The sequence below is a fragment of the Biomphalaria glabrata genome, chromosome 16 (assembly GCF_947242115.1).
Source record: "Biomphalaria glabrata chromosome 16, xgBioGlab47.1, whole genome shotgun sequence".
Lineage (NCBI taxonomy): Eukaryota > Metazoa > Mollusca > Gastropoda > Planorbidae > Biomphalaria > Biomphalaria glabrata.
Window position 1 is genome coordinate 17271641 of NC_074726.1, and position 26132 is coordinate 17297772.

Below are 26132 nucleotides of genomic sequence, written 5' to 3' on the forward strand. Positions count from 1 at the left end.
TATTGAGGATGCAAGGCAGTCAGCTATATCTCTGGGGGACATAACAGTTCATCCTTGATTTTTCAAATGCCTTATTGCATTTGATTTTTTTTCCTATAACCGATAGCACTCTTGCAAGCTGCATCGAACCATGGTTTGATAGGCCATTTTGGGTTTGTGGAGGTTAGGGGTATAACTTTCCTGGCAATATCAAGTAGCTTGCTAGCAAAAATATCAGCTTGACTCTGTCCATTAAGGATATTTTCTGTGATATCCTCGGAGCATCTTTTTTGGAATTATTCCCAATCAGCTTTATTAAGTTACCACCGCTGAGATCGTCCCAATGAGGCGGCATTGTTAGCAATGATGATTGGGAAGTGGTCACTTCCCTGTAGGTCATTGCTTACCGACCATTTAAAGATGAGGTCAATGCATGTAAAAGATCCAGTTCCTGGAAGCAAGTAGGTCATGATGCATCATTAAGTATGCATAAATCATAGTGGAGTATCCTGCAGCATACAACCTCTTATGTAAGTATTGTTGGATCCCCACAGTGTTATGGGCATTATTATATAAGGATTATATAGGGTCAAGGGAGCTGTTCTATTGGGTTCTCAATGTCTGTTGGATTCAATGGAGCACCTATAGGTAGATACAAGCTGCAGCTAGTGATAACTTTGTGTAGTTATCGTAGCTGCTTGGGCCTGAAGTGTGGTTTGGAGTTCTACCCTCTCATTAAGGAAGCTGTCCTTCACAAGGATAAAAACTCCGCTTGATGCTCTCTCAACAGTTCTACTTTATGAGCCGGAACAGCTGAAACTAATACTGTCTGAGGTTTTCAGAAATGTTTCCTGTAGTCTCTGAGTCCATCAGTAGCTGCATTTCCTCATAATTGGCCTTGAGGCCTCTACAATTCCACAGCACAATCCTGGAATCTGTGGCTTATTCTAAATGACCTACTTGAAGCTATTAGGCCTTGGAAGGCTCCCTTAATTTCTGTGACCTAAGTGTTTTTTTACTTAAATTTGGATGGAGAGGAAAGATCTCACCAATTATAGCAGAGGCTATTTCCTGCTCCCTCACTTCAGGCATCTCCTACTTTTTGTTTGGCCTCAGGTCTCAAAGAACTTAGATCTTTATCTCCCCTTACCCATCCAAGTCCAAGGCAAATGGACTGGTCTAAAGACTTAAGGAGATTTTAAGATAAGGAGACAGAGTTGGGTTCTCCAAGTAGGACCTGAGTCAGACATGTTGTCTCCAGGTTTTCCAGGAGTGATGGATTTCTCATGCTGCTCAATCTCCATGTCCTATTCACAATAGTGCTGCTTTTATTTAGCTTTGAGGTGTGCTTCATGGCGGTGTTTTCTTCAGAGTTGGAGAAGGAGGAGATGGTGGGGTTGATATGTCTGTCTACGTGGCTATGGATTTTCCTATCTTAAACACAGCCTGGGCCTAGGTTTTTGTCAAGCTGAATGGGCCCTTGGGTAGAGCCAATACAGCAGACTTCACCTGACTGAAGGTATATCCATTTCTTGCCTTGTACCCATGCACAGCAACCTCCTGTTTCCACACAGGGCGGTCCTTGGAGTAGGCTGAGTGGCCAGCGTGACAGTTTGGGCATTTGAACTGGGAGTGTCCTAGTTCCAATTGTGAGGATAATAGTGGCGTTTTTGACCTCCTCACCGTCACTACACATGGTAATGCGCCGGGCATGGGTGACTCCTTCAATCCCTCCACTATTTCCTTCTCAGAACATTCCAGCAGGTCTCTAAAGCTGATAACACCTCTGCTGGTGTTCAGACTCTTGTGTGGCATGACTAGCACATGGATTCTTCTGCATCGTAGAAGCCCATCAAAGTGTAGCTTGCTATCAACTTCTACAAGAAGTTCAGACGATTTGTGCAGCTTTAATACACACTTAGGCTTAAGTCCCTTGTAGATGAGAAAAGGGCTCATCTTTGTCAGGCTTTTACACTCTTCTGTGCATCTGACGACCAGAAATGATGGCCAGGTAGCACGAATTCTTGTGGCCTCCTCCTTTTTTTCTTCTCTTCTCCACTTCTTGCCCAGACCTAAATCTGGGACAAGTAGTTTTTTTTTTTTTTTTGTGCTATCCATAGATATTTATGGTTGATTGACACCTGTGCTCCCCACCCTAGTCAAACAAGGGGGCGAGCCATTCGGATGTCCAGAATGAGCTTACCATCGCTACAAAGGTGCTATATTCAGCCGATGCATCCAATACAGCAGCTCCCTGATTGACCCTCTAGCCACCACCCTCCAGTATAGGTCAATGACCCAAGGTGGTAGCTCAGCATGACCAGCCAGTTGACCCAGAAAGTGCAATATAGGCCTCAGGTCTAGAAGAACATTTTTTTAGAGCCAAGGTTCTCTTTATTTACCTTTACCTGTCCCAGTCCATGGCAAACGGTCTGGTCTGAAGACGTAGGTTGATTTTTTATATAAGGAGACAGAGCAATGGGTAATGAAGGCAGAAAGAGGACACATTGATAGAAAAGAAGTAGGGCACTTTTGAGCTCCAAAAGTTCTTAGAAAGAGGAGCACTGTTTAGCGTCATGCTATTTAGTAATGGTCCACTAAACATCTGCACATGTCCATTTAGCCATGCCACCCCTGGATTAGTATTTATGATGCATGTTTTTTTTGTTGTTGTTTTTTTGTCCCTATCACAATGGTATGAAAATGAAGGAAACTGTAGTTTGCTGTAAAAAAAAATATATATATTCTAAGTGCAAAACAAGTTATGTAGTAAAATATAGATTTAATTACTTGAAACTCTCCAGCAGTTGGTTTCCATTCATATGTTCCTTTTTTCTTACACAAGCCAATCTAGACAGATCTTCATGATAATACTCATCTTGATCTTGCCAAAATTTAGCATAAAATTCTGCAGCTAATAATGAAAATGGATTTATATTACAACTTCAAATCAAACAATGAATGTAATATAATATGAACAAAGACTAAGTTCTATTACCATTTCTTAAATTTATCTAGTTAATAAAAAATTAATATCTGTTACCATTCCATTCATGATTGTTGTATACCAATTCCAAATACATGTGAACGAAAATTGGATACAAAATTGTTGAAAGTTCAACCTAACAAATTAAAAGAGAACAAATCATTTAAATGTAATTAGTATGCCTTCTCCTAATGGTAGCTTTGAAGAATAAAAAGACATTTTTATTAAGCATTCATTTAAATTTAACAGAAGTGAAAATTATGTGATTTCCACAATTTATAGCTACTCAAATGTTCATAATGGAAAGTTCCTAAGAAAATACAAAAATATTGTTGACTTTTTTTTCATCAAAATCCTATGTAATATTTAATACATTTAACTATTTTTTCTAGAAATACATTTAAGAAAATAAGAAACACCACTAAACCTACTATATCTAAATTGCTTGTTTTATGTATTTAAAAAAATAAACCACCCTTCCATCTAAAACTAATTCCTCTTGCAGGTATCCCCATACTATTCTCTAAGCATTCCTGAAAATTTTCATAAGATAAGCTCATATCTCACAGACTGAATAGTAAAGAATTTAGCTTATCCATATCAATGTAGTTTTTTATATGTAATTCCAACTTATCAATAATAAACTATGTTATGAAAAAAGTTTTTTTTCATAAGCAGAATGGCAAGCTGATGTATTCGATTTTAGTAGAGGCACAATTCTGTAGCAAGATCATTTGTATTCATAGTAAAAATACATTGAAAGTTCTCAGTAGCCTGACTGATTTCTCTGTAAATCCATACCTCTAACTCATTAATTAGTGTCAAACCAGTTCTGTACAAAGGAGAGTGATAAATAGTAATGTTTGTTAATAGTGAGCAAATAAATGCTATCTTATTAGATTTTTCCAAGGCTTTTGACAAAGTTCACCACCATAGTTTGCTTAAAAAATTAAAATATTTTAGCATTTATGGTCCATTACAACACCAATAACAGTAAACTCAGGTAGACCTCAAGGAACAGTCTTAGGTCCACATTTACATACCGGGTAAATGTTTACCAAATTGCATTAGTTCAGGAACAAAAGTCAGATTATTTGCAGACGATTGCATAATATATTAGAACAATAAAATTAACACAAGATATAGAAATTTTACAAAGAGAATTAGATGAATTACAGAAATGGGAATCAAATTGGAGCATGTCTTTCCACCCAGAAAAATGTCAGTTATTAAGAGTAACAAAAAAAATAAAACAAATAAATTCCACCCATCTTATTCATATTAAACCAGTTACACACATTAAAGACGCAAAATACCTAGGTGTTATAATAAACGAAAAATTGTCATGGAATCCCCATATTGATTAAAATATTGAAAATCAAACAAAGCATTAGGGTTTATTAAAAGAAATTTCTATAAATCAAATAAGAACATAAAACTAAAATGTTATTTAACCCTGGTTAGGCCAATAATAGAATTTGCCTGCTCCAGAGAAAGCCTCCTCGGATCCAAGCATCAAGATAAATGGATATGATTTAAGAGCAGTGGACAGTCTTTTTTGTGTATGGTAAGGCCAAAGTCTGAGCATGCTCTTGAGAAGTCACAGACGATGCTCTGCAGATCATTTCCAGAGCAGGCATTTAAGGCACAGTTGTCAGCAAATAGCAAGTCCCTGATTACTGCTGATTTTATTTTTGATTTTGCTTTGAACTGCTTCAGGTTGAATAGGCCACCATCAAATCTGTATGTTTTATTTATCCCATTGTTTTCTCTGTTTGTTAATGCATCTGTCAGCAAGCAGAGAACATGATACTGAACAGTGTAGGTGCTAGGACACAGCCTTGTTTTACCCAGTTAGATACTTCGAAGGGCTCTGATGGTTCTCCACTTTCCTAGACATGAGTAACATCTTTAGTAAAATCACTAAATTTAGAAAGCATTCAGGAAAGAAGACTCAAAAGTAAAGTAGAAATTAAAACATTAAAAATGAACCATAATCTTCAATTCCAAAAACAACATCTAATTCCTCATTCCATATGTAAGGACTAATTTGTACAAATGCTCCTTCTTCCTTAGTGCTATTAGAGCATGGAATAGGTTGCCTGAGCCAGCCAGGAAAACCAGTGAGTTGGCAGAATTTAAGTCATTGGTCAAAATGCATAATTAGATGCATGACGCATAGAACATAATCATCTTCTTTTTTTGAAGTAATGTCTGTATTATATAAGATAAGTTTTTTTGCTGTTTATACATAGGAATAATTTCTTTAATCTATGCTTCAAGCTCAAACTGCTCCACTGTAACACTTTAAAGCTGATTGAATTTCAGTTATCAAAGTTACAACAACTTAATCATTCAGATTAATTGCGTATTAAAACTATAAACACATAATATTATACTTGAATAATTTGTATGCTTCTGTTGGTGCTTCAGTTTTTCAATTTAAGTGAATCTACATAGTACAGTTAAAACTTCATATTATTTTTTGCTAATAAATTAAAAAAAAACTCTAATGAATAGTTATCACCTTATGAACATCAAGACAGGAATCTATAAATGTTTTTAAATCTTTGTAGAGGTCCTCATACAAGCTTGGATCATCATCACTAAAAAGAAAATTGTAAGAAGTTCTCACTATAAATATTGTGCCAGTAGTAGGCCTAGTAGTTCAGAATATATCTATTCTAACAAAAAATAATTTTATTTTCCAGCCAATGGCCAACTGAAAAGTAAATGTCTCAGCATAAAATATACCCACAAATGTAATAAATCTAATTATGTATACAAAAGGCAGGAGGTAGAGCACATCACTTTTCTGCATTCTAAGATTCCAAAATTTATTTTCCAAAATATACAATGAACTATTTCTCCTAGTAGAATTTGCAGGTTAAATAAAGTTTAATTTATAATGGGTGAGAGACATTTGAGTCCCTGAAGCATGTATGTTTGTAAAGGGTTGTAAAGGGCTTGATTATCATAAGACCATCCTTGTGTTCAGCAAGTAGTGGACCTGTTTTGTAGTGTTACAAAACGTCTGGCAAAAAGAGGCAGTGTCCTCCTTTTAGGGGTCATGTCTGGATTTTTCACTGCTGTTTACTGCAATGGCATATAATTTGTGAATCAAATCTTAACAAAGAAAACTTAAAAGATGTAAAGGTTCACCGCGTTGATTTATATCTATCTATGGCCTCTTTCAGTCGCGAAGCGACTATGGATCATCTCATGGAAATGAGATGAATGCCTGGGCATTAGCTGTGATCAGAACAATGTCGCCCATACATCAGTCCCCCCCCCCCCCCCCTCCATGCAGATGATGTATCCAAAGGAACAGCAGTGCCAAAAAAGGTTGGGGTCAGCAGCGTCTCAGGTTATGCCATGGTGTAGCACTGGGTGCTGCAAACTGCCTTAGGGTCGCCAGCTCCTGATTTTTCCTCTGGTTGACTCCCAAAGCTTTTCCCATGATTGAGTATAGCTGCAAGGCAACAGAGGTTTGAATTCAGAGTTTTCCTTCTCCTAGGTAGGTAGCCTCTATATAATAAGAATAATAATAATGCACATGAAGTGACCCATAATACATAGTATCAACCAATAGGCTATGTTGCTGCAAGTAAAAATTATGTATGCGTCAGTCACATATAGCCCAATTTTTTTTGTATACAATAAGTTACAAAAGTTTATTTTTACCTGATTAGTTACAAAAATTATATATTCGATAAAACTAAAGACTTATATATACTATGACATATATATAGGTACATGGTTTATGAACAAAATTTATTTAGGTAGGTGCTGTATTATTATTATACACCAAGTATTGGAACTTTAAAAAACCCAGGTTCGTACCAATTTACTTCATTTAATGCAACAATGAAAAAAAAAAGCTGTAAATAGATTTACTCCTGTGTTACGCTGGCAACCTGTATAAATTAGATCTATATTTATATAATACAATAGATTTAAATTTAACCTATGTGCAAAGTTTCTTACTTATATAGCCACTTGCAGATATAAAGTGGTGGGAAAGATCGCTTATTACTGATCATAATCATTGGTTTGTTGGAGCTCTACACATAATGGGATATATTACAAAATTAGATTAAGGGGATAATTTTAGCGACAGAATACCGCCCATGACAAAATAGTGCCAAAATTTATTATCTTATTTTTTAAAATTACTTTTTGATCAGTTATTTCATATAAACAGATAGTCACAGACTCAAGTTGGTTGCAATGCCAGGTAGAAACTCCATCAGTGGCTTTTTGCCATTGTTGGAAACACAGGTGCAAGACCAAAGTTAAATAGCATATACTTTGTTTTCATTGCAGTTTTGCTTCATTCTCCAGCATTGTTTTGAAGAATCATGTTCTCAACCTAGACCTACTCATGTTTTTTGATTAAGTACTTAATAGGTTTGTAGACATAAGTGTGGTGACTGTCAACTGAAAGTGAAAAAAGCATAGTGCTATCTATCTACTGTATTGTTGTTAAGAATTTAAAAAGGAAGGATGTGCTAATATATTACTTGAAAGGATGCGACGTAATAAAATGATAGTTTTCAATGTCTACTTTTATCAACTTTTAGTCTCTGTTAATTCTTATGTTTAATTGTCTACAAAAACTTATTTCTCTGTGAGAACAGAACAAATATGTAAGTGGTTTATGATAGTGCAACCTTATGTGTTCTAATATTTTACATGTGATGCTTGGTAAGTGATACTGGTCTGTTATTAACTAGATAAGATTCATGGGTGTAGAATTCATGGGCGGGGAGTCTACAATTTTTCCACTAACTCTAGGAAGAAATATTCTAGTGCACAATAAATGAAAGGTCAGAATGTAATAAAGATTAATTATGTACAGACACACAGATATATATTTCGCCTGGGGGGTAGGGGGGGGGAGAGGCTAGACCCGCCCCCTCGAAAAAAAATCCTGGCTACCCCCATGATAAGATTTATATCCTTTCTTAAAAAGGGGAGCTTCATTACAGTTCCTCAGTACTCTACCCTGATTAAGTGATACCTACAAAAGTATTTTGAACACTGATGCTAGCTCATCGCTTAGTTTTTTTTTAGTATTCCGGCTGGAAAATCATCTGTCATCATGCTTTATTTGATTTTATTTTAGCTAATAGTTTTTGGATCCCTTTTTCTTGTTTATCTATATGATAATATCTCCTATGTTTTCACTTGGTTTTAATTTTACAAATCCTGACTTATTTAATTTCACTCTCCATTTAAATAATCCAACAAAAAATAGCCATTTAAAAATATCTTATTTAAAAAATCTAAATTTATATTTATGTGCCAAATAGCTTTATAATGTTAATTCAAACCTTTTGTACACTGCAGCTAATGCTTGAGATACTTCAGCTTTTTTGTCATTTTCATCTCTCAGATCATCATCGTTGACTTTTGCTTCTTGCTTCAGCAACTGTTCTGTTTCCTGGTGATATAAAAACAGTCTTTTAGAAAATCATTTTGTAAAATTTTTAAAAAATTTATTTAATTATTTCATATTTTTATTTATATCATTAAGATATTAAATTATGATAAAGTTTGTAATAAAGAATTTAATACCCTTTATTTAAAAATAAAATAGGATCTTTTAACTATAAATATATAAAATCAAAATATCGGCTCACAAATAATGGTTCATGAGCATTTAGACTGATAAAGTGATTTCACAAACCTGTCATGGCATTGCCAAAAAGTATGATTGAAATATAAATTCTAGATCTACAAAGATATGTAGACACATAACAGTTAAATAAATAAATTTAGGCCTATATATGTAAAAGGCTGAGGATCGGCGGCTGAGCGGTAAAGCGCTTGGCTTCCGAACTGGGGACCGTGGTTCGAATCCTGGTGAAGACTGGGATTTTTAATTTTGGGATCTTCAGGCACCTCTGAGTCCACCCAGCTCTAATGGGTACCTGACATTAGTTAAGGAAAAGTAAAGGCGGTTGGTCGTTGTGCTGGCCACATAACACCCTTGTTAACCGTAGGCCACAGAAACAAATGACCTTTACATCATCTGCCCTTAAAACCACAGGGTCTGAAAGGGGAACTTTTATTTTTTTATGCGTAAAATTAACCATATTAATATATATTTTTTAATTAAAAATTAACAGTTACAATATTCTATTTATTTAAAGTCAAACTTCTTATCTCTTTCAGTGCGAGGTTTTTTCTCGGGGAGCAACTTCGCTAGCACAGATGGATACCTATTGCCTTTTAAAATAAACTCAAATATGTTAAATTATATAAAAAATAAAACGGTACATTGGTTTAAGTAATTCTATCCCCCTCCCTTTTTTTTCAGATTTTTGTTTGTTTGGCAATAAAGCGTATATATGAATTTTATTTCGAAAACGGCTCTAACGATTTTCTTTAAAATTTCAAGGTATATGTATATAATTGAGAAAAAAATTCTCAACTCAGCAAGGGGAAAACTCGAGGTTGACGTTATATCAGTTTGAAAATATTTCATTATCGAAAAATTAATTATGGCTGGAATGTTTCATAAATGAAAATTTTCCATGACGTCAAAGGGAAAAAACACCACTTACGTCACTAGGCTTAAAGGAGTACATTAAAATATTTCTTTGCAAACATGAACAACTTTTTATGAATCAATAGTCCTAATTAAACATTTGTGCACCATCTTATTGTAGGCTCTATTAGCTTAGTCAACAAAGTATAAGACACCTACACAGCTCTCCGCAATTAAAGTGTAAACAATTAATAAAACTCACTAAACACAATAACCAAACATACCTCTGAAAACTTTATTTCTTCCATAGTTCTATAATAAATTAATCTACTAACACCAAGGTACTTAGGTAGCTTTACCATGCTGAGAGCCACTCCATTAAGGGAGAGCTGGAAAGGTTGCCCAGAGAATGCCAGTCCCGAGCATGAACAAAGAATGTGTTTATTTCTAGCCTCCATTTTTGTGTGTATGAGCAGAGTGTATGGAGATATTCTTGCAACACTTTTTGTATAGTGGTTGCGCTATTTCCGGATTTCCAAAGGACAATATCATCAGCATATAGCAGCTTTTGGCATTTTAGCTGAGCTGGTAGTTCATTTATAAAGGCCGTGAAAAGGACGCATGACAGGACGGAGCCCTACGGGAGGCTGTGCTCGAGGGTCATTTCCCCTGAGACTTCTCCTTACATCCTGGTTCTTCTTGTAGGCTCTTGCTCTTATCTTATGAAGCAAACCAGGCCACCATACTTTATCATATGCCTGTTTTAAGTCACAGAAGACTGCGTATGTGCTTTCGGTCCTTTAGAATCCATCTGCCATGCTCTCCACAAAGATGTTGACTTGGTCTATAGCGGACATTCCAGCCCTGAAACCAGCCTGTTCCAGAGCTATAAGATGGGCAAACCAGACGCTCATATACCTTTTTTTTTTCAGCCATCTTTCCCACACAAGATGTGTGGAAGCTATCTTTTCCCTTTTTTGGTATAGGAATAATGGTGGCACGTTTCCAGGCCCATCTGCCCAGGTTCAATTACAAATGCCAAGAGAAAGGCCCTTCCTTTCCCCCCTACATGCTTGAGCATTTTGGGGGGTGGAACCATCCGGCCCGGGAGCCTTTTTGAGCTGGCATTTCCTTATGGCTGCATTATCGCCTATCACTTTCGGTCTGTGGTTCCTTTCTGTCTTTTTTTTTCATCAGCTTTGCGAGCCTTATCAATGGCTTTGGACATTGGGAACTTCTTGGCAGCCTTGTTGATTTTATCCAAATATTTGTTCAATAAGATGGCAATTTTCTTCTTTGATGAAATGGTTACCCCACTGGGTAAAGATAATGGGGTTGCTGTTTTCATGTGGCCAGCATTTTCGAGATTTCTCAGAAGACTTCAAGCCTTAGAGCTTTCCCTTAGGTCTAACCTTGCACAGGTGTTGGTCCAACTTTCTCGTTTTTCACTGTTGACAGACGTTTTGACTAGTAGGCTGAGTCTGCTATATTTCTGCCTGAGTGTTGGGTTGTTTGGGTTCTTTTGGTACGCCCTTTTCCAAGCCGTAACAAGTTTGTTGATTTTAGCTGTCCAAAAGTTCTTGAATGTTTTACAAGGGTAAGTCCGAGGAATAAACCTTTAAGTCATGCCCAGGATCGCTGCTGTTATTTGATGGTATACAAGGTCGACAGAGCTAGACTGCATGGATTTTTTCAAGGGCATTGTCGACTTAGTGGTCTTGGTGTTGGAGTAAGTTCACCCCCTAGTGAAGGGTCAAGCCATTAAAATATGCGGGCTCTAAACTGGTGGTTAAAAAAAAGGTCTCCTGCTTCAATCCACTTTCGTGGATTAAACCATGCCTGGAGTCAGATACCCTCTTCTATTTCAGTTAAAGCAAGTTGGTGCCTAAGCTGGTCTTAAAAGCGTTTCTGTGGGACATCTCAGTTACATCTACCACCTTTCCGCTCACAAAAAAAGACTGCCTTTTGCAAACACTCGTAACACCATACAGGATAGTGATTTCTCCAGCATAACTGTCAGTCCCTCTATACTGTCCATACCAGCATGTTCTGTATGGGGACTTAAGAGACTTTCTTTTCTAATCACCATGTACATTGACATTAAGAACTAAGAGAACACGAAAGCAACTTTTCTAATTGGGAATCTTTACCCAATCCAAAAAAAGTAAATATATTTCCTCAACAAATTATTCAAACGAGCAAAACTCTTGTCACCTGGTACTAAATAGTAAATAGGGCCTATTCAAAGCATGTTATTTTCAAAATAAGTAGATCAAAGTAAATAGCCAGCTGAATATTTGACATTTTTACACTTCAAAAAAATGGGTTTTATTTTAGTTATGTCTCTATTTTTTATTGATTCACTGAGGTTTAATTTAGACCAAATCTCAGAACTAAACAAAATATATAAATGCAGTCTTGGTCTTAATCTGGACTAGTGAACTTGGAATCTTGAAGGATATTTCTCAAGCTTTTCAATTAATACAAGAAAAATAATAAAATTGGTAAATGTATATATACAGTTTTTAATAGCATCCATGATAGAATTAGATTTACTATATTTTTATGGCCTCCTTGAGGTGAGAAGCAACTATTGATCCTCTCATGTATAAGTGTATATCATCATAATTTTCTTTCTAACTTCTAAATGGGAAATCATGGTCAAATTGTGACTAACATATATATATTTTATAGTTCAGCAACATAACCTATTAAACTAAAGAAAGAAAATTATGACTAGGGTAGCTCTGAATCCAGACGAATATCCAGCTATTCTTCGCTATTGGGCCATATTTAGCTCCAGTCAAATATCACTGCAGGATAGTTGGCCAATTAGTAAAAAGTACACATGGTACCTACATTTCTATTAAGATGTATAGTGGACCTCGTTCCATTAATGCCTCTTGTGGACCAGGGCAATTTTTAAACGGAGAGGTAAACACACCCTTATTCTTTATTTTATTTGTTAGGTCCTTGACACTGAATTTATTGATAGGCATTGACCATATTTAAGCCAGAATGTCAACATGCTAAGACAGCATACGGACACTGTAAATAAGTATTTCAGTTCAATTACTTTAACATGTTAATATCAAATAAAATGTCTTGATTTGATAATATTCTTAATAATTTGGGAGTGTCAAGTAAATCCTCGTTATTACTGCTATAAGTATATAATTATCACCGCATTTAGATCTAACAAGCAAAGAAAAAAATGCTGGATTGTTAAGAAACACTTGACCTCTGTAACAGGTATAATAAAACTACACATTCTGTGCAGAGGGCCGTCACCAGAGACCTGTGTCTGGAGTGGTCGCCCTTACATAGAATCATGGCAGTTACAGTATTAAAGAAATTCCCAGTGGTTAGCACTGCTTTCAGCAGTGAGCAGGCCCAGGACTAAGGTGTGGAGCACCATACTTATGGTACGACCCAACCCAGTATTGGTCAATAGTAAAGTAAAGCTCCCCTTACTGACCTTGTGATCTATAGGGCAGATGATGTTAAGGTTATTTGTTTCATTGGCCAACGATTAATGAGCAGGGTGTCATTTGGCCAGCACAACAACCAACCGCCTTTACTTTCCCCTACCAAAGTCAGGCACCCATTAGAGTTGGGTGGACTCAGAGGCGCCCTAAAAATCGAGAAATTCAAAATCCCTGTCGTCACCAAGATTCGAATCCAGGACCTCAGGTTTGGAAGCGCCAAGCACTTAACCATTGGGCTACTGCACCACCTTTAATATAATATAATATTATATAGATATTTATCTAGCATTCCCTAGTCTAACTGTTAGTGTTAGTAGATTAAGAGTGTTTCTAGAATCTAGACTATTAGAAATCTGACTAAAGTCTAGATCTAGATTTATATAGTCTAGATCTAAAATCAAATAGTCTGAATACTAGTCTGAATACTAGGCTCTAGTCACTCTAGAGATAAGATAAGATTCTAATCTAGAATTTTAGAACTAGATCTAGATTCTTGATTCAGGTCTATTTTTTTTTTTTAAAGTTTATCTTGATTCTTGAAGTGGTTCAACTGGCTGGAAGTAGTTAAAATTTAAATTTAGAAAAGATCAAGATCTAGATTTATAATTTTATAATTTATTAGATCTAGATCTAGATCTACTTGATTTAGCCAATTTTTGCCTAGACTAGGGCTTTAACTTTAGCCTAGAGTTAGAGGGTCTAGGGTTTCAATATCCAAAATTAGATTCTACACTGAGTCTAGATTCTAGATCTAGATCTAAATTTTAACTCTAGATTTCCTAGATCTAAAAAATTCTAGAAAACTCTAGATTTCCTAGATCTAAAAAATTCTTTAAGTTTAAACCTTTAAGTTGTGCTTTTGTAAAAATTGCAAAACTGCAAACAGGGTTTGCTTGTCATATTTAGCAACAGCAGGTTCATCTTGTTCTGTTGGCCCATCAGATAAGTTAGTTGACATTTTTTCCACAGCCACAAGTCCGACTAAATCAGTAAATGATTAATGTTATAAATCATTAAATGTCACTAAATCTATTATTATTATTATATATATAATAATATTAATATAGATCTAGAATATTCTAGAAAATAGATTCTAGAAATCTAGACATAATCATATGATAATCACATATATTTAATTTTAATATTATTATATTTATTAATAATATTATACTACATATAGATCTATAATCTATATTATAATAATTATATAGTAGATCTAGCCTCTAGGACTAGATTCTAGAATTGATATCTAGATCTAGATCAGTTGATACTAGATTTACTAGATCTAGATGTAGATCTAGATAGTATTACTATTAGTAGATTAAGATTCTAGATATAGAGTACATCTAGAATCTAGATCTAGCAACAATCTAGTCTAGAGTCTACATCTAGATCTACTCTAGTAGTAAATACTAAAGTGTCTAAAGTAAATAGATCTAGACATAGATCTAGAATCTAGATGTAGATCTAGATCTAGTTACGATATATATTACGATAGTATCTAGATTCTAGATTAGATTATAGTATAGGAATAGGGTAGTTATAATGGTAAAACTTTACATCGCAGGACCCTTATGAAGAATGTTACGCAAGTGGCAGCACCGCGCTGTCTATCGCTACGGTAATCAGGTCACAAGGTCACTACCGGCTAGACGGTGTCGGTAGTATCATGTAGGCCTAATAGTTCGTGATAGATCTAGTCATTCGCTAATGATATGAAAACTCTGGATCTATATTATGTAATAAAAAAAATATTTAAAAGGCTATAAAAAATAAATAATGAGAATGAATTAATCTTTATTTTTTTAATTTGTTTTTTTTTTGTTTGTTTGTGTCACTAATGTATGGTACCGTTATCCTATATATGTACGGGTTATAGGCCTATATTTATATATTTTTGCTGACACTATTTTTTTTTTCATTTGTAATGTTTTACAGACCTAAATTATTATTTTTTAATTTATTGATTTAATGTAATTTTACTTTAAAATTAAAGTAAACCATAGTCTATGAAGTAAACCAATCATATTGGGTTTCGTATATGTGCAACATATTCTTTATTTTATTTTCAAATTAAATTAAACTGAATGGGTTTCCTTATAAGTACAGATATTTATCTAAAATCCACGCATTTCTGCCAGATCTCTACAAATGTTTTTTTTTTTTTAATTATTTCAAGTTGTGAAATCCACCGTAAAACATACAACGCTCAAATATTAATTGTATAGAGGCTTTTGTGTAAAGAAAGATACATAGATTACCATGACCATGATGTCCACTTTTGTCTTCGGGAACCGATAATAAATGAGCGCTCGGTATTCATTTGGGATAGACATAGTTTCGAGCTACATCATTAGTTGTCTGTATGAAGAATGATCTATTGAAACTATAGCGACTACTTTTATGTCCACATAGACTTCGCAAATGTCATAATTAAATTAAATACTTATTTCAGCTACACTAGAGTGAGACTAGAAGCAACTCTAAGGCTTTTACATAAAACCAGTGAAGTGAATTGATATCAACTGTATTAATAGATAATGATAACATATGTCTCCCCATTTTCTACACTGATGTTTAAGTGAATTACAGCTAGGTACCAATTTATGATCAAAGAAATATTTATAGAAACAAAGTCAAGTGACGTAAGTTGTAACTTCCAATGTAATAAAGTAAGCATTAAGTGAATAGGAAACTATGAAAAAAATAATCAGTTGGGAAAGTGAGAAGCAGATAAGCTAACAGAATCTATTATGTCATGACATGAAACTATATGAGACAACTAAAGAATTGAAAAGATTGAAACTCACACTGGGTTTTGTATCCGAATCAATCAGGAATAAAAAATTGAAAGCGACGATGCGATGTTCACTGTTGGATAGCTTGATAATAAACTGCCCTAACTAAAACGTGGACACGTGACTTAAGACAAACAAACCAATCATGCAAATCTGTCGTGGGTTATCCAAATGTGTGTGATTTGACCATTTAAGTGAGGGTTACATGACAAAACAGCAGGGGGGGGTGATAGGAAGGAATGGGTGGATGTTGACAGTCTAGCATGTGGCGAGGGAGTTACGCAACATGTCCATCTGTCTTATATGGCCTGCGGGCTCATGATGTATTGTATGTATTGAGTATGTAAACCTACATTTATTACTTAAAAAGATTCATGTATCTTCAACTGTATAGCTTTTAAAAAGAAACATTTTAGATATATAGACAGAGATGAGGTAGAGAGATAAAGGATAGATAGATAGATGGATAGAGAGAGGGATAGATAGATAGATAGAGATAAGTTAGACAGAGAGAGGATAGATAGGTAGAGAGAGGGATAGATAGAGAGAGAGAGGGATAGATAGAGAGAGAGGGATAGATAGAGATAAGTTAGACAGAGAGAGAATAGATAGGTAGAGAGAGGGATAGATAGAGAGAGAGAGGGATAGAGAGAGAGAGAGAGGGATAGATAGAGAGAGAGAGGGATAGATAGAGATAAGTTAGACAGAGAGAGGATAGATAGGTAGAGAGAGGATAGATAGGTAGAGAGAGAGAGAGAGGGATAGATAGATAGAGATAAGTTAGACAGAGAGAGGATAGATAGGTAGAGATAAGTTAGACAGAGAGGATAGATAGGTAGAGAGAGGGATAGATAGAGAGAGAGAGGGATAGATAGAGAGAGAGAGGGATAGATAGAGAGAGAGGGATAGATAGAGATAAGTTAGACAGAGAGAGAATAGATAGGTAGAGAGAGGGATAGATAGAGAGAGAGAGGGATAGAGAGAGAGAGAGGGATAGATAGAGAGAGAGAGAGGGATAGATAGAGAGAGAGAGGGATAGATAGAGAGAGAGAGGGATAGATAGAGATAAGTTAGACAGAGAGAGGATAGATAGGTAGAGAGAGAGAGAGGGAGGGATAGATAGAGAAAGGATAGATAGATAGAGAAAGGATAGATAGATAGAGAGGGATAGATAGAGAGAGATAAGTTAGACAGAGAGAGGATAGGTAAATGGATGCATAGAAAGAGAGATACGTAGATTTTGTTTATTTATCTAGCTAATTATTAGAATAATTAAATAAAAAGTGTGTTTATTTAAATAAACTATATAAAAATCCCATTTGTATAGTTATTTGAAACATTTTCACCATTTCCTATTTATTTGCTACGCGCGTGCTTTACTGCCCCGTCGGCGTTGTGTCTTACCGTAACCAACGTATAGGATCTCTGTTCTCCGGCGCAATAGTTCTTCTCACGTCTGCTATCAAACTCGCTAGACGGTCGGCCATAAAACACGGACATATTGACTCCCCCCCCCCCCCAAATAAAAAGTGGGGTCAATTAGCCTGGTAAGGGGATGGTATCAGCATCATACTTACTTCTATTCGGTGCTTTTTTTTTTCTAAAGAAATAGGTGCCGGTACTCACTAATAAATTAATAATAAACGTTAAAATACAAGAGAAGTAATATTTTTTCCCAAATTGAAAAAGGTGCCGGTACGCCGTATATACATTCTATTTACATACATGCGAATGTTTGCTCTTTCCCTACGGCTATGTGGCTATCGCCCTCTAATCTTGTCCACTTTTTTTTAACATATCTATGCCATCCAGTAATTAAGGTCAATCCTCTTAATACCTACGTCGTTCCTTTCCTCCATTTCTCCCCATTGGACAGTTTGGCACATGACATAGCGCTAGACAGAATGGAGCCCCCCCCCCACCACCTACCAACCCCGACCCACCCTCACAGACACCTAAGTAATAATCTCATTTGTAAGTGATACATTTTGTTCAACAGGCCTGTTTGTAACTTTGTTTTGTTACAGAACTATAATTCCAAGCTCTAAACAAAAAAAAATGTGGGAGGAGAAATTAAATGGACCAATTAGATTATACTCTAAATTTTTTGCATTTTTAGGATTCAAGCATAAATTGTGAGTGATAGTCCCAAATGTATTAATACAATAGAAAATATCAGATTGAGTAAAGGTTGCAAATAGGCGACTAGATAAAGAATATTAGGGTTCAGAACTCATCTCAATTTTTACTCTTATACTGAATAATTTTGTATAAATTCTAAATTTTCCAAAAGAAAGTTTTTCTTAAAATAGAGCTAAGCAGAAAATAGAAGAGAGATAAGAAGCAATAGCGGCCATAGGGTGTAGCTAATGGGGCAAGCACCCCAGGCCCTACGTCTGAGGGGGGGGGCGCGATCGGAGATTTTATTGTCACAAACGTGATCACTACATATTTTCAGCCTAAGTGTTTTATAGGCTACTGTGCATAGACACGTTTAACCAAGCTACGACATTAATCCGAGAGTGGGTACATGGCAAGTGGTTGAAATCCTGGGATGGCTCCAACAAAGCCCGTGGAGTCTGGCAACATTTGCGTCGCCCGGACCGCGACGATCCATGGTGGAGGCTAAAAAGGTCGAAACAATCTATCATTGCGCAGTGTAAAACGGGGCACTGCCCTGTTGGTGCTTACTTTGCCAGGTTCCGGCCAAATTTTGATGCCCGTTGCCGACACTGTGGAGAGTCGGTGGAGACAGTGACGCGTCTCTTGCAAGAGTGTATGCAGCTCCGAGAGCTGCGGGATAGTTTGTCTGCAGTCACTTAACCTGTATGGGAGCTTGAAGGTACTACGCCTAACAGAAGAGTTTCTCGCCAAGGCTCTACGGGAGGACTAATCCTTCCAGTCTTGTTACCAATTGGGGTTCATCTCAGGTGCATAGACATCGAATGTTCATACTCTTGTGTGGCATGACTTCCACATGGAGATCACAGATTTTTCTGCATCGTAGAAGCCCATTAGAATGTATCTTGCTATCAGCTTCTACGAGAAGTTCAGATGACTCGTGCAACTTTGATACACTCTTGGGCTCTCCAGCTACTGCCTTAAATGCATTGTAGATGAGAAAAGGTCTCATCTTTGTTAGGCTTTTCCCCTCTTCTGTACACCTGGCCACCAGAAATGATGGCTTGGTAGAGTTTCTTGTGCCCTCCTTCTTTCTTTCTTCCATTCTTCCTTTCTTGCCCAGACATAAATCTGGGGCAAGTAGGTTTTTTTTTCTGTTGTCCATAGACAATTGTGGCTGTTCATCACTTGTGCTCCCCACCCGCCATCGAGTCCAACAAGGGTCGAGCCATTCGGGTGTTCAGAATGAACCCACCAGGGCTATACCGGTGCTATTTTCCATACTGATTCTCGGTGGACACTATCAAACGCTTTCTTAAAGTCTACGAAACTGATCGTTAGCCATTATTGGTTCTCAATACTTTGTTCTATGATATTTCGTAGAACGAAGATATGCTCTGCACATGTTCTGCCTCTTTGGAAGCCTGCTTGTTCTTCTCTGAGCCTCTCATCTACAGATTGTTGAAGCCGATAAAGGCACTTTTCTTATTCCATATGCTTGGACAAAAGTATTCAAATGCCCTGTCTTTCACCGTGACTGAGCAGGGCCTGAGATATCTGCGTTTCACCACCAATATACCCGGCAAATTCAGTTGATTCATAATGCTCTTGCTCGTATTTTTTTATTTATTTATTCCAAATCAACGTTTTGACTCGTACGAAGTTGAAGAACTTTCTAATATACCTTTTATAGTGCAAAGAATTGCAAGCCTATTATTAGATGTACATGGTTGGCCATCATCATCTCATCTCTGCCTGTGGTCCCTTATGGGACATAGGCCACCAGCCAGCTTCTTCAAGGCGTCTCGGTTCTGGGCATGTCTCTCCAACTGTCCCCACGTCTTGCCCATCTGCTTGACATCTGCTTCCAAATTGCGGCGCCATATATTCCTGGGCCGTCCCTATCTTTCTCTTTTTAAGTCTGTCGAGTATGATGATAGTCAGTCTGTTGTAAATATTATCCTTCTCTTCCTCTTCACTGTCATTTGTTGTTAAGACAATATCTAAGTTAATCCTCTTCTTCACTGAATGGAATGAGGCTGTTTTTATCCGTGGTCCATGCGCTTCTCATCCTACCAGTGCCCTCTGAGCCCGCTTAGACAGCATTATACCATAATGTGTCATTCTTGGAGGATCGTGTTTCAAATCAGGAGCTTTGAAACTGGATACAGCAGCTCCCTGATTGACCCTTTAGGTCGATGACCTATGCTGGTAGCTCAGCTCGACCAGCCGATTGACTCAGAGCGGGCCATCTGGGCTACAGGACAAGAGGAACTTTGAACCATTTTTTTGACGCACCCTGTAGTTTACCCTTACGGCTCAGGCCCCCCCCCCCACAAGACACCCGCCCAGGATTTGAATTTTTCCATTCACTCCAAGCACACCAAAAGTTACCTAATTTAGTTGGCGTCTATAAACCTTTGCATTTTATACTAGGTTCACAAACTAGAAAACGCACAGCTTTGTAAACATTTTATAGAGATTTTTGGACGTGTATCTTAGTTTATTTCGGCTTAGCTTAGTCAAGGAGTAGAGAAATCTCAAATATTTGGAAGTAGCCTATTCCGTAAAAATTTTATCTACTTATATGATGCTAGGGTCACTTGACCTAAACAATAAAGAACTTGAAAAACCAAACAGCGGACCTGGAAGAAGATGGATCTCCAGCTGTTCGGCGCCAGGATTATCCGACCTTCACCATCATCAGTACAAGGAACGTCAGGACCATTTACGAGACTGAGAAAACTGCAAGTGGCAGCAAAGATGAGAAACATAAACCTTCATCTTAAGAATCAGCGAGTCAAGTTAGACTCTCTCCAACTGTCCCCACGTCTTGCCCATCTGCTTGACATCTGCTTCCAAATTGCGGCACCATATATTCCTGGGCCGTTCCTATCTTGACGACTACAGGTATAAACAAATAGTTTGAGAACATCGCGCAGGATGGACAACAGAACAAACTGAGCGTGCTGGTACGAACCTCGCCGATAGCGAAAGAAATGAAGTTGCCATAAAAAAGGGGATGCACAAAAAAGCAGCCCTGTTAGATAGCCCTAAAACAGGAGCATTCAGACATACGAACAGTGGCTAACTTTGCCGCTTCGGAATCGGCTTACTTAGTAGGATCCGATTGTTCGTGGACTCAAAAAGAAACACAAACTAGTTTTTCATGTGAGTACATTATTTACATCCTTTGTCTTTCAAGACAGAAAGAGACATATTACGGTCGGCAACTTCGTCATGGTTAACAAAATGTCCATTTGTAGCGTACTCGTAATATAAAAATCCAGTTATGGATTTACGGCAGTACGTCAACCCTGTGCCTATATTTCCGCAAACATAAAAATATACAAAATACACATTTTTTGCTTGCATATTTAATAATTATAATTAATTTTAAAGTAGAAAAATAAGATTACATACTCTAAAAAAAAAAAAAAAACAAGAGCAGAAAAAAATGTATTTCAATACGTATTTAAAAGAAACAAAACAGTTAACACACGATTAGATTTATCACGATTAGATTTATAATATTATTTTTTTAGCAAAGATACGTAGGTCTGTAATTAATTAATAATATATTAATAAAAATTCCCCAAAAACATAAAATACCATCTAAACATTAATAGTTATTCCAAGAATAAATTGTACAAAAAAATCTAAATCTATATTACATAGAGGAGAGAGAGAGAGAGAGGGCAGTGACCGGGCGCGCTCTGCGCGCGAGCAGGTGAGGTCACGTCAGTACGTCATCATACGTGCGGATAGACAGCTGCCAAATAATTGACCTGAAAAACTAGGGTCCTGCGATGTAAAGTTTTACCGTTATAATAATATCACTGATACGGATATAACTATTATAACCACTAGATTGTCTAGATTAGATCTATCTAATCTACTATCTAGATCTATAGATGATAGTTTATAAGTATCATCATCTGTATAGTATAGACTATAGTGTCTATAGACGTATTAGTCGTATACTGTATAGATCTAGAATTAATGTTTATGAACTACAACTGGAGTCTAGTATGGGCGAAAGTTTTCATAAAAGAAGTTAGGAATTATTATGATTATGATAAACGAAGTGCCTATTCCCAACCAGCTGGGAATTTCAAGCCTATTCCCTGTCAACTGCGTATAAGCATAGGCTTCAACCGTGACCTCCGTCAAAGGTGCCGATTCAATCCTTCTCCCAGTCGTCAGTTGACTTCCGGTCTATTATCTTCTTATCTTATATAATACAGACGTTACTTCAAAAAAGAAGATGATTACCTCCTACGCGTCATGCATTTAGTCATGCATATTAACCAATGACTTAAATTCTGCTAAGTCACTGGTTTTCCTGGCTAGCTCAGGCAAACCATTCCATGCCCTAATAGCACTAGGGAAGAAGGAGTATTAGTACAAATTTGTCCTAGCATATGGAACGAGGTTAACTATGTATATTGTATACCTGCCAATCCCCAGTCTGTTGACCGGAAGTGTTGCTATATAAAAAGCTAGTGTAAACAGGCCCATGGCATTTATCTAATCAATTATCTTCTGACCATTTTTACTTTATTTCGTATATCATTAATTACAACATGGAAGGAAAATCATTCAAATATTTCACAATATTCAAGGAATTTATCAAGAAGCATGAAGAGATCAGCATGTTTTGTTTGTTACTGGTAGTTCTAAAAAGGTATGTTGTTGATTTTACAATGATGTAACAATGATTTGCTAGCAACTAGACTTCTACTTCTTATATGATACAGACATGTACGTTACTTCAAAAACGAAGATGATTACGTCCTACGCTCAGGCAACCCATTCCATGCTCTAATAGCACTAGGGAAGAAGGAGTATTTGTACAAATTTGTCCTAGCATATGGGACGAGGAATGTGCCTTTATTTTTGTGTCTTTCAGAGTATTTTATTAAATTTTGTTTTTGTATTTGAAGATTATGGTTCAGTGTTTTATGTATGATTGCTACTTTACTTTTGAGCCTTCTGTCCTGAAGGCTTTCTAAATTTAGTGATTTTACTAAAGGTGTTACTCTAGTCAAATGTGAATATTCGTTTTTTATAAATCTCACTGCTCTATTTTGTGTCTGTTCCAGTTTCTTAATGTTTTCTTGAGTTGAGGGGTCCCAAACGGAGGATGCATATTCTATTATTGGCCTAACCAAGGTTAAATAACATTTTAGTTTTATGTTCTTATTTGATTTATAGAAATTTCTTTTAATAAACCCTAATGCTTTGTTTGATTAGGAGGGGGGTTGAAAATCAAATTCTTCTTTAACTGTGCTCATGGAATTCAGGGATTGTCGTTTGCATTTTTTTTTTGTTTTATAGAAGAGGGGGATTTAACTTCAAAAAACCCTGGTAGGGGTTTAAACTCAAAACCCCCTGGTAGGGGGTTTTAAAGTCAACCCCCCCTGGTAGGGGGTTTTAAACTTAAAAACCCTTGGCTGTGCTGGGGCAAGTGATGGTTTAGTATTAAAATCTCACCTAAAATAAACAGAATCAAAGCAAAAAATCAGTCACTAAATTCCGATCCCCCCCCCCGGCTACGCCCATGTTCTGAGGTATGTATACTGCTACTATTCTAATAAAAACAAGGTTACAAAGACAGTTTGTGTGGAAACATAAACTCAAAATCGGCCACCGAAGTGGTCCTCCCATGTAGATAAAAAGGCAGGTTTCGATATTTTCAGAAAGAATATCAGAATGAAATTCTATCAAAGGCAAATGACAAAGAAGAATAGAGAAAAATGTTGACAGATCTTGTGTGGCGCCCCAACGGTCCAGCAGACCAAGGGATAGGTAAAAGTGAAGTTGAAGTTAGATGTGAACCTGGCCTGATTTCATTTAATGATTATCTTATTGATCTAATTGTTTTGTAAAGCGTCAATCTCTTATTCAAAACCTCATAAAAAAAAATTCGCAAAAAAAAATAATTTTAAAAATCCTTAGTTGAGTGTCTTGTGGGCATTATGCTACCCTGCAGTTCAAGTGATAATATGAAAAACTACTTATTAACTGTTGTTTTAAATTATGTTCTCTTATATGCATATTAGATTTGTTTTATTTGAAAAAAAAAGTAAATTTTTTTTGTAAATGTAGTATTTAGTATGAGAGAACTCACATAACTTAGCAATACTTTTGTAAAAAAAAAAATAATAAAAAAATTGACAAAAAAATCTAAAACCGTTTGCATTAATGTGTTAAAAATATGGTAAATATAATAGTATCTCCCTTACTTAATAGCCTCGTGTGTTTGTTACTATTAATAGTGAATAGTTGTAAAAATGGTGTATTTTTTTGGAAAAACTGCTTGCATAGTTGATTTTAAAAATTAAATTTTTCACTATCAGAAAAGAAAAAAAGTAGCCGTTGCATCAGAACTTTGAAAGGTCTAAAAAATGTCATGATGTCGGATTTTCAATATCTTTTCTAGTTTACGAAATCTAAACGGGACGGATGGATGGGCGGACAGACATTCCACACAAAACTAATTGCGTCTTTTCCCCTATCGGAGCCGCTAAAAATGTAATTAACAAAAAAACAAAAACAAATCTGCTATCTACTGCACTCTATTAATGAAGCCCAGCGACAGATAAAAATTGATAACTATAGTTTTACAGTAGTTATTTAAATTTATTTTTTATTGGAGGGAACACCTTTTGGCTACACATTAAATTTAGTATTTGTAGCTTGGCGCGCGCTTTTCCTTATGTTGGAAAGGGATTTTTACTTCAAAACCCATCTTTTGCTACGCTCATGGAATTTGATGACTATAGTTTATTTTACAGGGAACTTTCGACGTCAAAAACATTTGTTTGGGAGGTTTTAAACTTACCTGGGGGGGGGGGGCCTAGTCTAAGCTTACAGAATTTGGTTTTATGTTAAAGAGGGGGGGGGTAACGACAAAATCCCCTGGAGGGGATTTTAAACTCAAAACCCTCCTTGGCTGCGCTGGTGCAAGTGATGGTTTAACATAAAAATTATCACCTACAAAATTCCACATCCCCAATTTCATTTTGGGGGAGTTTTGAACCTCGACCCATCCCCCCAGTTACGCCCATGGCGCAGATGCTTCTAGTGATAACGTTATATGTCCTACATTTTTTTTTTCGTCAGGAAGTCGCGACTCTCATTTAGATGACCTTGCACTACGATTTATAGTTCAGTGATACTTCATCCTCATTTTTTGTTTTATTTCTGCTATGGAGATTTTACTCTTTAGTCTTCAGAGTTCACAAACAATATGGCGTTCTAAATATTTTCTCCCCAGCTTAATCTAGATCTAGATTAGATAAAAAAATAACAGATTAGAGATCTAGATCTTAATTTGCTCTAAAAATCTTTTAAATTCAGGTCTATCAGATCAGGGGCTAAGCTAAGGTAGGATCATAATAACTGAATAAGAACGGACACAAACAGCATATGTTTAATGTTACTAGATCTATATACAGTTATACTATATAAGTATATAGATCTATGACCTATGTACTATGTTACTATCAATGAGTATCAACTATGTATCTAGATCTAGATCTAGTATGTATGATGATCATAATAAATTGTATAAATGATAATCATGATGATTCATGATCATAATGATAATCATTATTCATATAGATCTAATATAATGTCTCAATGATCATGAATATGATGTAGTCGTAAACTCCGATAGTTTTTCAAATTTTAGTTATTGACATATTTAAATTCTGCGTAAAAAGTTGTAATAGTAAACATTATATCATTTTTTATTTAAATGCTCGGAAAATTTTATATTTAATAAATTAGACAGAAAATTCTCCACGCCCCCCAAAAAACGGGGTTCTGCGAGATGTTTTTAGTTTTTAAAAACGTGACGTCACGAAAGTGCTGGCTAAATATAGATCTAGACCTATATAACCGATAAACTCTCTAGTCTAGATCTAGACCTATCGGGTCGCATTTATTGTTACGCTTCACAGCTAGATCTAGTCTCCACGTTGATTTATAATCGGTCATTGTTTATAAACCTCTATTTCTACTTGAAGAAAATTAAATATTGTTCTTCAGCTTGTTGCAGTAGTTCCAATCACAAAGATAAAATCAGCAAGTATGCTGATACAGAAATTAGTGTCTCTTTTCATTTGTTTCCAAGAGATGAAGTTTTAAAGGGAAAATGGGGAAAATTTATTCGCCTGAAGAGCAAATATTTTACAAAGGCATTAGCTAATTCCTGTTTATGCTCAAACCATTTTGAGAGAAGCTGTTTCAGCAAC

General features: G+C 36.1%; 2 protein-coding genes across 5 annotated transcripts in view; one reads left to right on the top strand and one right to left on the bottom strand.

Moving 5' to 3' along the window:
- Positions 1-21981, bottom strand: part of LOC106058453 (transcription initiation factor TFIID subunit 5-like) — a 63938-nt gene extending 41957 nt beyond the window's left edge. The window contains exons 1-6 of one of the 3 annotated variants that reach the window (XM_056014373.1): positions 21889-21981; positions 13794-13930; positions 8302-8411; positions 5493-5571; positions 3023-3101; positions 2770-2893 (exon numbers count right to left, since the gene is read on the bottom strand). In XM_056014373.1, the coding sequence (XP_055870348.1) occupies positions 2770-2893; positions 3023-3101; positions 5493-5571; positions 8302-8411; positions 13794-13907 (506 nt within the window). In that variant the 5' untranslated portion in view covers positions 13908-13930; positions 21889-21981. Of the gene's footprint in view, positions 1-2769; positions 2894-3022; positions 3102-5492; positions 5572-8301; positions 8412-13793; positions 13931-21885 lie in introns of those variants that run through there. The other 2 variants (XM_056014374.1, XM_056014375.1) reach the window with 2 other exon arrangements.
- A 375-nt stretch (positions 21982-22356) lies between these two features.
- LOC106058455 (uncharacterized) overlaps positions 22357-26132 on the top strand; it is a 69007-nt gene continuing 65231 nt past the window's right edge. The window contains exon 1 of one of the 2 annotated variants that reach the window (XM_056014377.1): positions 22357-22555. The gene's annotated coding sequence lies outside the window, so the exon portion shown is untranslated. Of the gene's footprint in view, positions 22556-25085; positions 25261-26132 lie in introns of those variants that run through there. The other variant, XM_056014376.1, reaches the window with a different exon arrangement.